Source organism: Rosa rugosa, chromosome 1 (genome assembly GCF_958449725.1).
Source record: "Rosa rugosa chromosome 1, drRosRugo1.1, whole genome shotgun sequence".
Classification (NCBI taxonomy): domain Eukaryota; kingdom Viridiplantae; phylum Streptophyta; class Magnoliopsida; order Rosales; family Rosaceae; genus Rosa; species Rosa rugosa.
The window spans coordinates 56,067,457-56,080,215 of NC_084820.1; the positions used below are offsets into that span (position 1 = coordinate 56,067,457).

Here is a 12,759-nt window from a genome sequence, read left to right on the forward strand (position 1 = left end):
TTGTTCGACGACGGTCGACAGTAGTGCAGGCTTTGCCGCATTTTTGTTTGAGTTGTTGTTGGACGGGTATTGCTTTCTAACCCTGGTCTTTGCGATCGATTGGTTTGGTGGTCAGTGTCGATCTCTGGTTCGACGCTCCTTGGTGGCAAGGGCGGTCATGGGTATTGAAGCAAGAGATGGTGACTGACGGAGGGAACTGGGCTTGTTCTAATCCAACTCTGCCTCAAGCCATGAAGGCGTGGACGACATCGAGGAAGATGACAGGGATCTAGTGGGCGAGGTTTCTAGTTTAGTTCTAGGTCTGCGCTTGTTGCACGAGGTTTTGTAGATGGCTGGCTTCGGTGGGATGGTCCCTTGTGGTGTGGCAGAAGTGGCTGGTGAGTTGCAGTAATGGTAGCGGTGCGTGCGGCGGACTTGCGATGAGTGGTGTTGGTTGGATTTGGATTGGGCCACCCCCATCTGGTCTTGGACCTTTTTGGGCTGTTTTTTTCTTTGTTTTTCCTATTCTTTTAGGTTTTTTGCTAGGTCTACTTACGAGCTTAGGGCATTTTATCTTAGTTTTTGGCATTTGACCTCAAGCTAGGGTTATAAGTGCTCATGGGAAAGCCCTCTATGTAGGGAGGTCCTGGAAGTGGAATATTAAGTTGGGTTGGGAATTTGGCCTGGTCCAATACTCTTCCTCATTGTGTCATGGTTACTTGGTTATTTATTTTTTGGTTGCTATGAAAGGCAGCATTACATAGGGTTCTAGTATTAGGGCTCTTAGCAATTGCTAAATTCTATCGGGCCCTTCATAGGGCAGGTTATTGTGTAATGTTTGCCTCTTTCTGTCTATTAATGGACTGCCACCCCAATTTGATAAAAAACAATTGTATATGATATACACGCAATTACTACATTTATTTTTAGGACTAAATACTTGTTACTCCTCATACTTTTGCATGAAAAACAGTTTAGTCCAAAATTTTAAAATTAAACAGTTTAGTCCTTATTCTTTCTAATTCTCACACAACAGGTCCTAAAATGACTATTATACCCCTCACTTTTTATTTTTTTTTAATTTTCTCTCTTTTTATTTTACACACATATATGTGTGTGTGTGTGTGTGTGTGTATATATATATATATATATATATATATACGAAAATGTTTTGAAGAGGATGTCCGCAACCCAGAAAAAGTGCGGACGTCGCTCCTCCGGCCTCGATCGAGCGGCGACGGCGCGGTGTGGCTTGCCTGAGGGATGCTGGGGGTCGTGCGGAGGGGTCTGCGGTCCGGTGGAGTCGCCGGCGACGGTTCTGCTGTGCTGCACAGAACCTGCAACTGCAGGTGAGGTGGCTGCCCAGAAACCGGCAAGCCCGACCTTCTCCGACCTCGAACGTCGCCCAGAAGAGGTCTGGGACGCCTCCGGCCTCCCTCCGGCCAGCCCCGCGCCGCTGCCGCCGCTTGGAAGCCGCCTGTTGCATCGACGTCCGCACTTCGCTAAAGTGCGGACGTCCGCTTCAGAACCGGCCTCTATATATATATATGTAGAGAGAGAGAAAAAGACAAAAAATAAAAAGTGAGGGGTATAATAGTCATTTTAGGACCTGTTGTGTGAGAATTAGAAAGAATAATGACTAAACTGTTTAATTTAAAAAATTTGGACTAAACTGTTTTTCATGCAAAAGTATGAGGAGTAACGAATATTTAATCCTTATTTTTAAGTATGAAAACATTCATCTTGATGAAAAATTATAAAAATATGTGCAAAATATGATATAAATACAATTGTCACTTTAAAATACCGTACATTTTTACTTAAATGAGAACATATTTTATGTAATTAGGACCTTAATTACTTTTAAAATACTGTTTATATAGCTATACATGAGTGGTCGAAATGGTAACATGTGTTGCACAAAATATCATAACACAGTGTATAATTATCGTGGACATGTAATCTCTCGTGTTATAAAAATATAATAGCTATAAAATACTTCAAAATCATTAAAAGCATGACATGTTCATGGTAATATATGTGACATGTTTCATCAATTTAACTCGTGCAGTAGTGCGACACATTCTAACCTTAGTTGGGGTTGTGATGACCTTCCCTTATGCTTCATGCTAGAGTACAACAATATGTTATTAGGCAACTACATTTAGCATTTGGGACAATGGGTATGGTTTAGGTTATTTTTTATTTTTACTTTTTAGTTTTAACTTATTTCATTTTTGGTTAGTTTTACTTTTTGTTAGATCAATCATTTGAATAAGTGAGCAGGTCAAATTGTATTGAGTACTAGTTGCTAGGATGGTTTCTGGTCTGGCCGGCTTGTGACTTCAACAGTATGATGAAATTGTTTTGACAATATAGTTACTCTAACCTGACTTGTATGTATTGATATAGTAACACCCCAATCCCTGATTAACAAAAGAAATAATCTGAATTTAGGGTGGATTAAAGAAATTCACTCAAATACATCATTGTCAGTGGAGGACAGATCTGCCAGAATCTGATTGAGGTTGGTGTGGTAGATGCTATTAGCACTGTCATTACCCCCATTGCCATAACAGACGGTGTACAGAAAAGGGGGATGATCTTCAGTTTGAGTTGTTGTGCTGTTGGTGCTCAGTAACAAGACAGAAGTGAGGAGCAAAAATTTCATCCTGTCCAAGAAGAGAGAAACAAAGGAGAAACTGCTAAAGAGTGAAGAAAATAGACCCGATCCACCATTATCAATAGTGGGTTGAACAAACCTTAGGATGATCCAATGTTATCAGTCCGACGTCGAGTGGAGAGGCCCGACGAAAAAATTTATTTGGGTCCAAACAAAAGGTATTGTGTTTTTGGGAGGTTCTTCTCCTCCTTTTCTCATTTCCTTTGCTCTAGAACCTACTACCTCATCCAGAAACTCCTACCCCTTCTTCCTAATAATAGGATTATAATAATTGTGTAAATGTATATAGCAAATGAACGTCTACGTGGATCGACCCTTTTTCATTAGTAACACAATTTTCAATTGCTGATCAATATACTTGGAACTCCAAAAATTATTTTGACATACATATATATATATATATATATATGTAAATTATCTATTCAGTGTCATAAATTTACAGGATATTACAAATATTATTATTATTATATATATATATATATGTAAATTATCTATTCAGTGTCATAAATTTACAGGATATTACAAATATTATTATCACTCAACTATTTTCGTTCCCTAAAAAAAAAAAGTCAACTTTATTGTATATATATATATATATACAACATATTAAATAAAACAATGTTTAATTGAAGATAACAAAAATAGTTAGTATAGACTCCAAGTCGCACACCTACACTTTTAGGTGTTGTGGAAGTTTCTACCAATGATCATTGTCTATAATTTTTATTTTATTTTATTCCATTTATATTGTGATGTAAGTTTTGTGGATATTTTCTTGAACTTGTCGGGATGTCGTAGATGGGGGTACACATATGTTCTGAGAAGTGTTTTAAAGTTAAAAGCTAATATTTTTTGAATAGTTACTCTACCATTAATATATGTACATTCCTGTAAGAGTTTTTTTTTTTTTTTGAAGGGGAAGACGACAAACATTTCATTAATATGAAACTAGTGAGTACATTGGTGAGCAACGTATGTGCTCAGAATTGGTGGTACATCACCACACCAGACAACTTGAAAGTTTAAATGCAAAGCAACTTGAGCAAGTTTATGAGCTACCCCATTAGACTCGCGACATATATGTGAAAGTGTAGAGCCATGCAGGGATTTAATACCCAAAGCAATATCATCAACTAGTCTGCCAATTTGTGATGCATCTTCGCCCTCCCCTGCCTCAACAGCAAGCACCAGCTGCTGACAGTCAGTCTCAAAGGCAATAGGCACAAGACGGTGCTCCATTGCCAACATACACGCTGCCCTGGCAGCTAAGGCTTCAACCATAAGTGCAGACCGAGCAAACTCGACCTTACAACACGCTCCACCCACAACTTGGCCTCTCCAATTGCGTACCACCACACCGAAGCCCCCAGACCCTGTAACACTACTAAAGGCCCCATCAACATTGGCCTTGAGCCAACCTTCTTGTGGAAGAGACCATGGTATAACCACTCGCACTCGACTCACCTTCACATGTAAGGTAGCTTTGAAAGCCAAAAAGTAGTTTCGCACTTGATTGAATACTTGGGCCAAGGAGAGAAACATACCTGACCAAACCCTTTTGCGTTCTTTCCAAACACTCCAAATCACCATCATGAGAAGAGCAAAGTTGTCACTTGAGAGCATACCAACACAACGAGCTACCCAATCCAACATAGACCCAACTCTAACAGCCCTTGACAACACTGATATCAAACCGGGGAAGCAGCCAAGTAGATCCCCAACAAAGCTGCAATCACGACTAATATGTTCCACAGACTCATCTCCATCGTTGCAAAAACAACAACCTTGATCAAGAAATACCCTCTTAGAGCGAAGTTTATCAACAGTAGGTAGAATGTTAGCACAAACACGCCACACATGCACTTTAATTTTCCCAGGCACAGTAGCGTCCCATAGCTTCTTCCAAATGCTAGGGTGAACTATAGAGCTTGCAACAACTCCAGTACCAAGCAAGGAAGATTCAACTGCCAATTTATACGCACTTTTTGTAGAGAAAAGACCTTTAGAATCAAAGTGCCAAACCAACCTATCAGGGATAACTCTGTGACTCAGAGGAATAGATAGAATTAAAGAAGCATCTTCATGATCAAACACCTCCAAAATAGTCTGATGATTCCACTTACCACCGGGAAGAAGAAGATCAGCCACCCGAATCGGCCCCTCAGCCCGACGGACAAAGGGACGGAACAAGAAGGGTCGGGGAACCCAAGGATCCTCCCAAATCCGGATAGATAAACCATCACCCACTTGCCAACGAATTCCACGCAATAAAATAGCTTTGGCCTCAAAAATCCCTCTCCAACAAGCAGAAGGAGACTTAGCCACTGGAGCAGTCAAAAAGGTGGTGGATGGAAAGTACCTAGCCTTCAACACTCTTCCCACCAAAGACTCAGGATATCTAATCAACCTCCAACCCTGCTTAGAAAGCAATGCTAAGTTGTGAGCATACAAATCACGGAATCCCATGCCCCCATCAGCTTTAGAATTGCACAATTTCTCCCAAGAAAGCCAATGAATTTTTCGATTGTCGCCTTTACACCCCCACCAAAATCTTGCACACATTTGATGAAGAGAATCACACAAAGTACGTGGTAAAAGGAAACAACTCATTGCATAGGATGGAAGGGCCTGAGCAACCACCCGAATGAGAAGATCCTTACCAGCACTGCTCAATAATTTTCCTTGCCACCCTTCAAGCTTCTTACTCAACCGCTCCTTGATATAAGCAAATGGTTCAGTGCGATTCCTACCCAGATAAGTTGGCAACCCTAGATATTTATCATGTTTAGCTTCAATCTTCACACCCAAAGAATTTGCTAGTTGTCCTTGTAAAGAAACATTCACCTTCTTACTGAAAACAATACTACTTTTAGAGAAGTTCACCTGTTGCCTTGAGGCTATCTCATAGTCTGTAAGAACTGATTTAATATGGAGGCACTCCTCCAACGTAGCTCGCCCAAAAAGCAAACTATCGTCCACAAAAAGAAGATGGTGGATGAGAGGAGCATCAGGACAAATGCGAATACCCTTCAATTCCTGTCGTTCCGCCTTACGCACAAGCAAAGCAGAAAAGACTTCAGCACATAACAAGAATAGATATGGAGAGAGAGGGTCTCCCTGCCGTAATCCTCTTGTAGGAGTTAAATATCCTCTAGGCTTGCCATTGATTAGAAAAGCATACCTCACTGTGGTAACACACTGCATTATAATATGCACCCAAGCTTCATCAAAACCAAACCTGAGCAAAATTGCCTCCAAAAATTTCCACTCCATACGATCATATGCCTTACTCATATCCAACTTAAGGGAAAAGACCCCTTCAGAGCTGGATTGACAATTATGAATAAAATGAGAAACTTCATTCGCAATCAACGTATCAGTAATTAAACGACCTAGGATAAAAGCACTCTGAAAAGGGGAGATGAGATGTGACAGAACCCGCTTCAGCCTATTAGTAATAGCCTTCGAACAAATCTTATAGATCACGTTGCACAAAGCAATGGGTCGGAGGTCAGCCACTGTTTCCGGGTTGGGGACCTTTGGAATCAGACAGATATGGGTGAAAATTATCTCCCTCAAAAGCTGACCAGTATGTAAAAAATTTTGCACAGCCTGAACGACATCATCACCCATTGTATCCCAATATTCCTGGAAGAACAAGGGCGGCATACCATCTGGGCCTGGGGCCTTGGTTGGGTACATCTGAAATAAAGCAGTCTTAATCTCACCCGCCGAATAAGGGGCACAAAGATCATCATTCATTGCTCCAGTAACCTTTGGCTGAATTAAATCAACAGCAGAAAACAAATCATTGGCCCTAACCTCACTAGCTTTAAACATACCAGAAAAATAATCAAGGATGACCTGCTCCAAGCCTAACTCGGAAGATTGCCATTCCCCATTAGAATCAAATAATCCCACCAACCTATTTTTAGCTCGCCGATAGGAAGCCTTACGATGGAAGTACTTGGTGTTTCTATCACCGTCTTTCAGCCAGGTAATTTTTGAACGTTGTTTCCAGTACGCATGCTCATCAGACAACAACTTGTCAAGCTTCAAGTTTAGCGCCATACTCTCCTCCTGGCTGCCATCAGCTAAAGGTTGATTCAACAGAGTTTGTAACCTGCTCCTAATCAGTTCAATTTCACGCCCTCGATTCCCAAACACCTCTCTCTGCCAACTGTTAACAGAGAACCTTGTTTGCCTTATCTTTCGCACAACCTGAAACATAGGTCTGCCAGACACCCGGGACGCCCAGCCTGTGTTCACCGCCTCCCTACACCCATCATGGGCGGTCCAGAAGCTCTCAAATCTAAACCGAGGCTGCCTCCGTTGCAGCACTGGAGGTGGAACCCCCCAAACTCCAACCAGGATAGGTACATGATCCCCATGCACCGGAGGGAGATGGAGAACATAGGAGCCCGGAAAAATGTCGACCAGAGAAGCAGACGCCGCTGCCCTATCCAACCGGCTGCACACACCAGCCCCCCTCCATGTATACGGTCCCCCCCCGGAACCCTAGATCAGAGATATCACAATAAGAAAACGCATCTCGCATCAATTGCATTTGGCCTTCCCGTCTCGCTGGACCACCCTCCTTCTCCCAAGCATGCAATAACTCATTGAAATCCCCCAGCACCAGCCACGGCAGGGAAGACTCATCAGCAAGTGTACGGAGGAGCGACCAGGTAGTGTGCCTCTCCGCAGTCACCGGATGGCCGTAAAAGCCTGTCAGCCTCCAACCCACATGAGAACCATCCGTCGCCCAGACTTCAACGTCGATATGGTGCAACGACTTCGATCGGAAACGGACGTCCAAACCATCCACCCAAAACATAGCAAGCCCGCCTGAATGACCTACACTCCAGACCGCCTCGCAATTCAAAAGCCCGAGCTGCAAGCGCAACCCATTCATGTACTCCCAGTCATTCACCTTTGTTTCACAAAGAAATACGATAGAAGGGCGTTTCTGTTGGATCAGCCTCTTCAATGCTTGTACAGCGGCATCATTATTGAGGCCGCGACAATTCCACGCCAGAATTTCCATTGAAGGAAGAGCGGCGATAGGTTCTGCGCTAAACCCTAGCAGATATCAAAAGGACTTGAATGCACTAAACTTATTCAAGTTCTAATTGAATCATCATATTCCTGTAAGAGTTATATCAACTTGTATTCCATAGCATGGACAACATTCCACCTTTATATATTGTGGTTAACACAATATATATGTCGCTAAATTTAATATTTGTTGCAATGCTTTTGTTGTTGGTTCTTCAACGTTGTATTGAGTTCATATTGTTATCTCATTATATTCTTAACCACAATATATATGTCGCTAAATTTAATATTTGTTGCAATGCTTTTGTTGTTGGTTCTTCAACGTTGTATTGAGTTCAGATTGTTATCTCATTATATTCTTCTTGTGATGGTCACAACCACATGTAACATTGTCACCTTTACCGTTCTTCATTTTTTTTTCCAAATATCTTAATGTTTCTTAAAATTCAACGTAGTGTGAAAATGGTTAAATTATATTACAATTTTTGACAAACTCTTGAACTTTAAACATCCATAAACCTAAATGTTTATTGTAAAGCATGATTTTCAATATGAATCTTAGGGTTATGTGGAACTCGACGAAACCAAGTTGAGTGTTGTTACTTCTCAAATGTAATTGCTTAGTTGTTGGTGGATACCAAATATTGGTGTCATGCTAAGTTCAAAGTTTGTCACATTCTTGATGAAGTTTCACCTCAGTATGGTTGCATTACATAAAGTTGCTAAGAAAATGTATGAACAATGAATACTCTCGAAATTTACATGAACTAGGATGACAAATAATGATTGCGTAAAACTTTTCGAGTTAAATAATCTTTAACATAAGAAGTCGTGTGAAAATTTTAAGGTGTGGATCCACGTAAGATATTTGAGTACATGTGAGTATGATTGCTTCTTAGTCTCTACATTCACCAGTGGGACCACCTTATATAATCAATTTTTATTGCTAGGCATTTACATCTAGTATCATATGCATACATCCTTAGATTATGAATATTTGACTCATAGATCCTAAAAAATAATAAAGGCGATTGATGTTTCTCTCATATGAAGAATGTGTCGCCAAGTGTGTAAGGGTTGTGTCAGTATCACGATTAGCGCAAAATTGGGCGACCATGCTACTCAATTCTCAAGGCAAGCTTAGTTGGAGAAACTCATTCATCATCGTGTAAAATTTTGAGAACTTAAATCTTTGATTAGCACCACATTAGCGTGCAACATTTTCACAAATACTGATAGAATTCAAAATATTGTCAAAATCATAGTCCTCACAATCTAGCTCTCTTATGCTGATAACAGACTTCTAATTACCCTTCGATCATTATTTGACAGTAATTATCCCTAACAATGTGGTCACATCATAGGCCATAACTTGGTTTCCTAGACTTATTCATTAAATAAGTTGGGTTGCAATCGTTCTTCCATTCCCTTAAAGTCTGTGTGGTATTTGGTCGAGCAGAGAAAGAATAACACTGCACCATTCCAACATGCAATATGTTAACATTTAGATTTTAACAATATATTGATGCATGTTGACAGAACGTACATGTCAGAAGAACCTTAGCAAAACAGAAGATACACAATTTAGGGAAAAATGACTTACAAAGTAGACGATTTCAAGCTGAGCATAGTCTGAGGAAAACGTAGAGACATGCAGATGAGCTAACGTAGCCGCACCCCATGCAAGCTTCCCTATACTGTCAATATCCTGGACATCAAGAAATTCTTCTGGATGATTATTCTACCTCAATATTTAAGAATGTTGTCGTAGCAGGAAGTGGCTCCGAATATGTAGCCTCTCATATGGCGAAATTGGATAAGATTACCTTCAAGGATGAATTAGACGGTGTTAACCGCTGTCTAGATACTGTTTTCCGAGCTAGCGGCGTTGATCCATGAAAAAGAAATATTGGTTGAAGAGATAATTTCATTGATAGATACCGAGAACGTTTTATACAAGAGAGGTCTAAAGATACTAGAGTCCTACTACAACAATCTAGGAATTAATAAGGTAAGTAATCTACATAATCTCCTAAAGTAATAATATGTAATCCTAATTCAATTACAATTATGATACACAATATTTTCTACACTCCCCCTCAAGTTGGAGAGTGAATGTCACGAGCTCCCAACTTGCGAATCAAAGGAATGAAAACTTCCTTTCCCAATGCCTTTGTGAAAACATCAGCTAATTGAAAAGAGGAACTCACATGCTTTGTAGCTACTGAACCATCTTGAATCTTGTCCCTGATATAGTGACAATCCATTTCAATATGTCTGGTCCTTTCATGAAATACAGGATTAGCTGCAATATGCAAAGCTGCTTTATTGTCACAATACAGCAAAGCAGGCTTTGAATGAAGAATATTCAAATCTCTGAGAAGACTCCTCAACCACGTCAACTCACAACATGCTCCTGTCATTGATCTATATTCCGCCTCAGCAGAAGAGAGTGAAACTGTCTTTTGTCTCTTTGATTTCCAAGAAATTAGTGAGGAACCAAAAAATACACAATAGCCTGTAGTGGATCTTCGAGTCATAGGACAACCAGCCCAATCTGAATCACAATAAGCACGAAGTCTAAAATAACTTTGTGAAGAAAAGAACAGTCCTTGTCCTGGCGTATTCTTGAGATAGCGAACAACTCGTAAAGCTGCATCCATGTGAGGTTTGCGTGGCTCATGCATAAACCTGCTCAACACATGCACTGAGTAAGTTATATCAGGCCTTGAGATGGTGAGATAGATCAATCTGCCAACCAATCTCCTGTAGCGTGAAACATCCTTAAGCAAATCTCCCTTGTTAGATAACTTCAAACCACGCTCCATAGGAGTATCAACAGGAGCTGCTCCCAATAAACCTGCATCACTGATAATTTCCAATGCATACTTTCTCTGAGAAATATAGATTCCATTCTTGGAACGAGAAAATTTTATGACAAGAAATGACAGGACCCACCCCGGATTTCACCCTGAAATCCGAAGTGGCCCTGCGGGGCCCACCTTAGAAGAAATTCTACCAAAAATTTGGCAGAACTTCCCCTAAAATGGGCTACCCAAAACCTGTAGAAAGCATTTACACTTCTAAATCAAATCATCCTTATACTTCTGGAGCCACCCTGCTCCCCAACTCAACATCAATCTCCAATTCACAAAACACAAACCTCAACTTGAAAAACATAAATCCCATAGGTAATCAGAGCAATTCTAATAGAAAGGTAAATAAGGACAACCTAACTCAAAGGCAACCGCGGAAGCCATGCTGTTGACTATGCCTCAACTCCGTGTACGCCCGACCTCAACCAATTCGCCTGCAAACTGGGCATTTGAAACCGAAGGGCCCAGGGGAAAGTATTGAAAACACGTTAGTGTGAGTGGACAAAAATAAGCAATTTTAAACAAAAGAGATTTTATACTTCCCCACATTTAATTATTAAAAAAAATCTCCCGATGCATGCACTGATTTAGGAAACGAAACAAAAGGAGTTCTGCTCAAGAAAACCGACTAGCCCCGCTAGTCCCAAACAACTGAAAGGAAGGATGGAAACTCCGATACTCAACAGAATAAGACCAGCCCTGCTGGTTAAACGGAAATCAGACTAGGCCCCGCTAGTCAAGTAATGATAGGATATGGGGAAGAAATATCACCATACGGGTAATGGAGCCTCCCAGGCTCTACCTATCCTCGACTGCCACTCACACATAGATTGTGCGAGGAGGAGAACTAATAACCTCGACTTCCACTCACACATAGATTGTGTGAGGAGGAGAACATTACCTCGACTGCCACCCACGTGAGGAGGAGAATAAATCACCTCTACTGCCACTCACCAACACAAAGTAAGTGAGGAGGAGAATAAGCTACCTCAACTGCCACTCACCAACACAAAGTCGGTGAGGAGGAGACCTAATCACATGACCCGCGTATGGTGAGGAGAAACCATCGAAAACCAGTAAATCCGTAAATCCATAAGGCTTCTCCAAAATCTCTCAAGATAAAATCCATGTATTCAACGACGTGACCCCGCACGCCAAGATAGTCTCGAAATCATAAACAAATGGGCGAGAATTAATAAATCATTATAATTTATTTAGGAAATCCCATTTCCGATAATATTCCAGAAAAATCTCGAAATCATCATTAAGGCATTCCCAACGCCAAAACCGAAAGTCGATAAATATATAAGAAAATCCAACTCTATCGAAACTCATCTCGAGAATCTTCCAGGAACTTAAATCGGCAATTAGAAATATACTTAATTCCGGAAAATTACCTCGGAAATAAGCAATTTGTCAAATAATATTATAAATCATAATCAACCTTTGAAACTCGTTGTCGAGAGCGAATCCACGAGATAAACCGAGATTGAATTTCCGAAAATCAAATCATTTGCTCAATAAGTAATATGATTAAAACTAGAGCATTATTTAAGAAAATAAATGCATGCATCAATATTTAAAAATAAAAGTCCACTCACAGTATACGGCTAGCGTGGTATCCAAGCGTAAGGATCCTCGTCGAGCCATGAGTCAGTATCTCGTCCTGTACACAATTGTATTCCGTAAACAACAATTCGATAAAACAATACGATTCTATATTGAATCCCGAAAACCCCACGTAAACTAGCAACTCCAACTCCTTTCGACTTCAAGCCAAACTTCACCATTTATATCAATCCGTCGATTAAGGTATTCCATGACGGAATAAGGGAAATCCGAAGGCCGGATTCCCACAAATCAACAACCGAAACTCCACACTTTCAAAATTCACAAACAATTCCAAACTCCTCCAAAAATTACCAAACTTCATAAACAAGCTCTACTCAAATTATAGGATTTAATGGGCTAAAAATTGAAATTAAAAAGCTGCCCTACGCGCCTCCAGACGCGACCTACAGTGGCGGCGCGTGGGGCCCACGCGCCGGCGGCCACCACCTCCAATGGCCACCAAATTTTGGCAGTAGCTGCAAAACAACAAACCCAACCTCTTTCTCAACTACAACACATCCAAATAACAAGTAAAAACAGCCGAAATCATTT

The 12,759-nt window shown here is 40.7% G+C and overlaps 1 protein-coding gene across 1 annotated transcript; it reads right to left on the reverse strand.

Moving 5' to 3' along the window:
* Window positions 1–2,452: 2,452 nt before the first annotated feature.
* LOC133730987 (uncharacterized) lies at window positions 2,453–7,709 on the reverse strand. The gene is made up of 3 exons (XM_062158475.1): window positions 7,302–7,709; window positions 3,669–7,180; window positions 2,453–2,651 (listed from the first exon to the last, which is right to left on the reverse strand). Exons 1-3 carry the CDS (start codon window positions 7,707–7,709, stop codon window positions 2,453–2,455), a joined length of 4,119 nt encoding a protein of 1,372 aa, XP_062014459.1.
* Window positions 7,710–12,759: the final 5,050 nt, after the last annotated feature.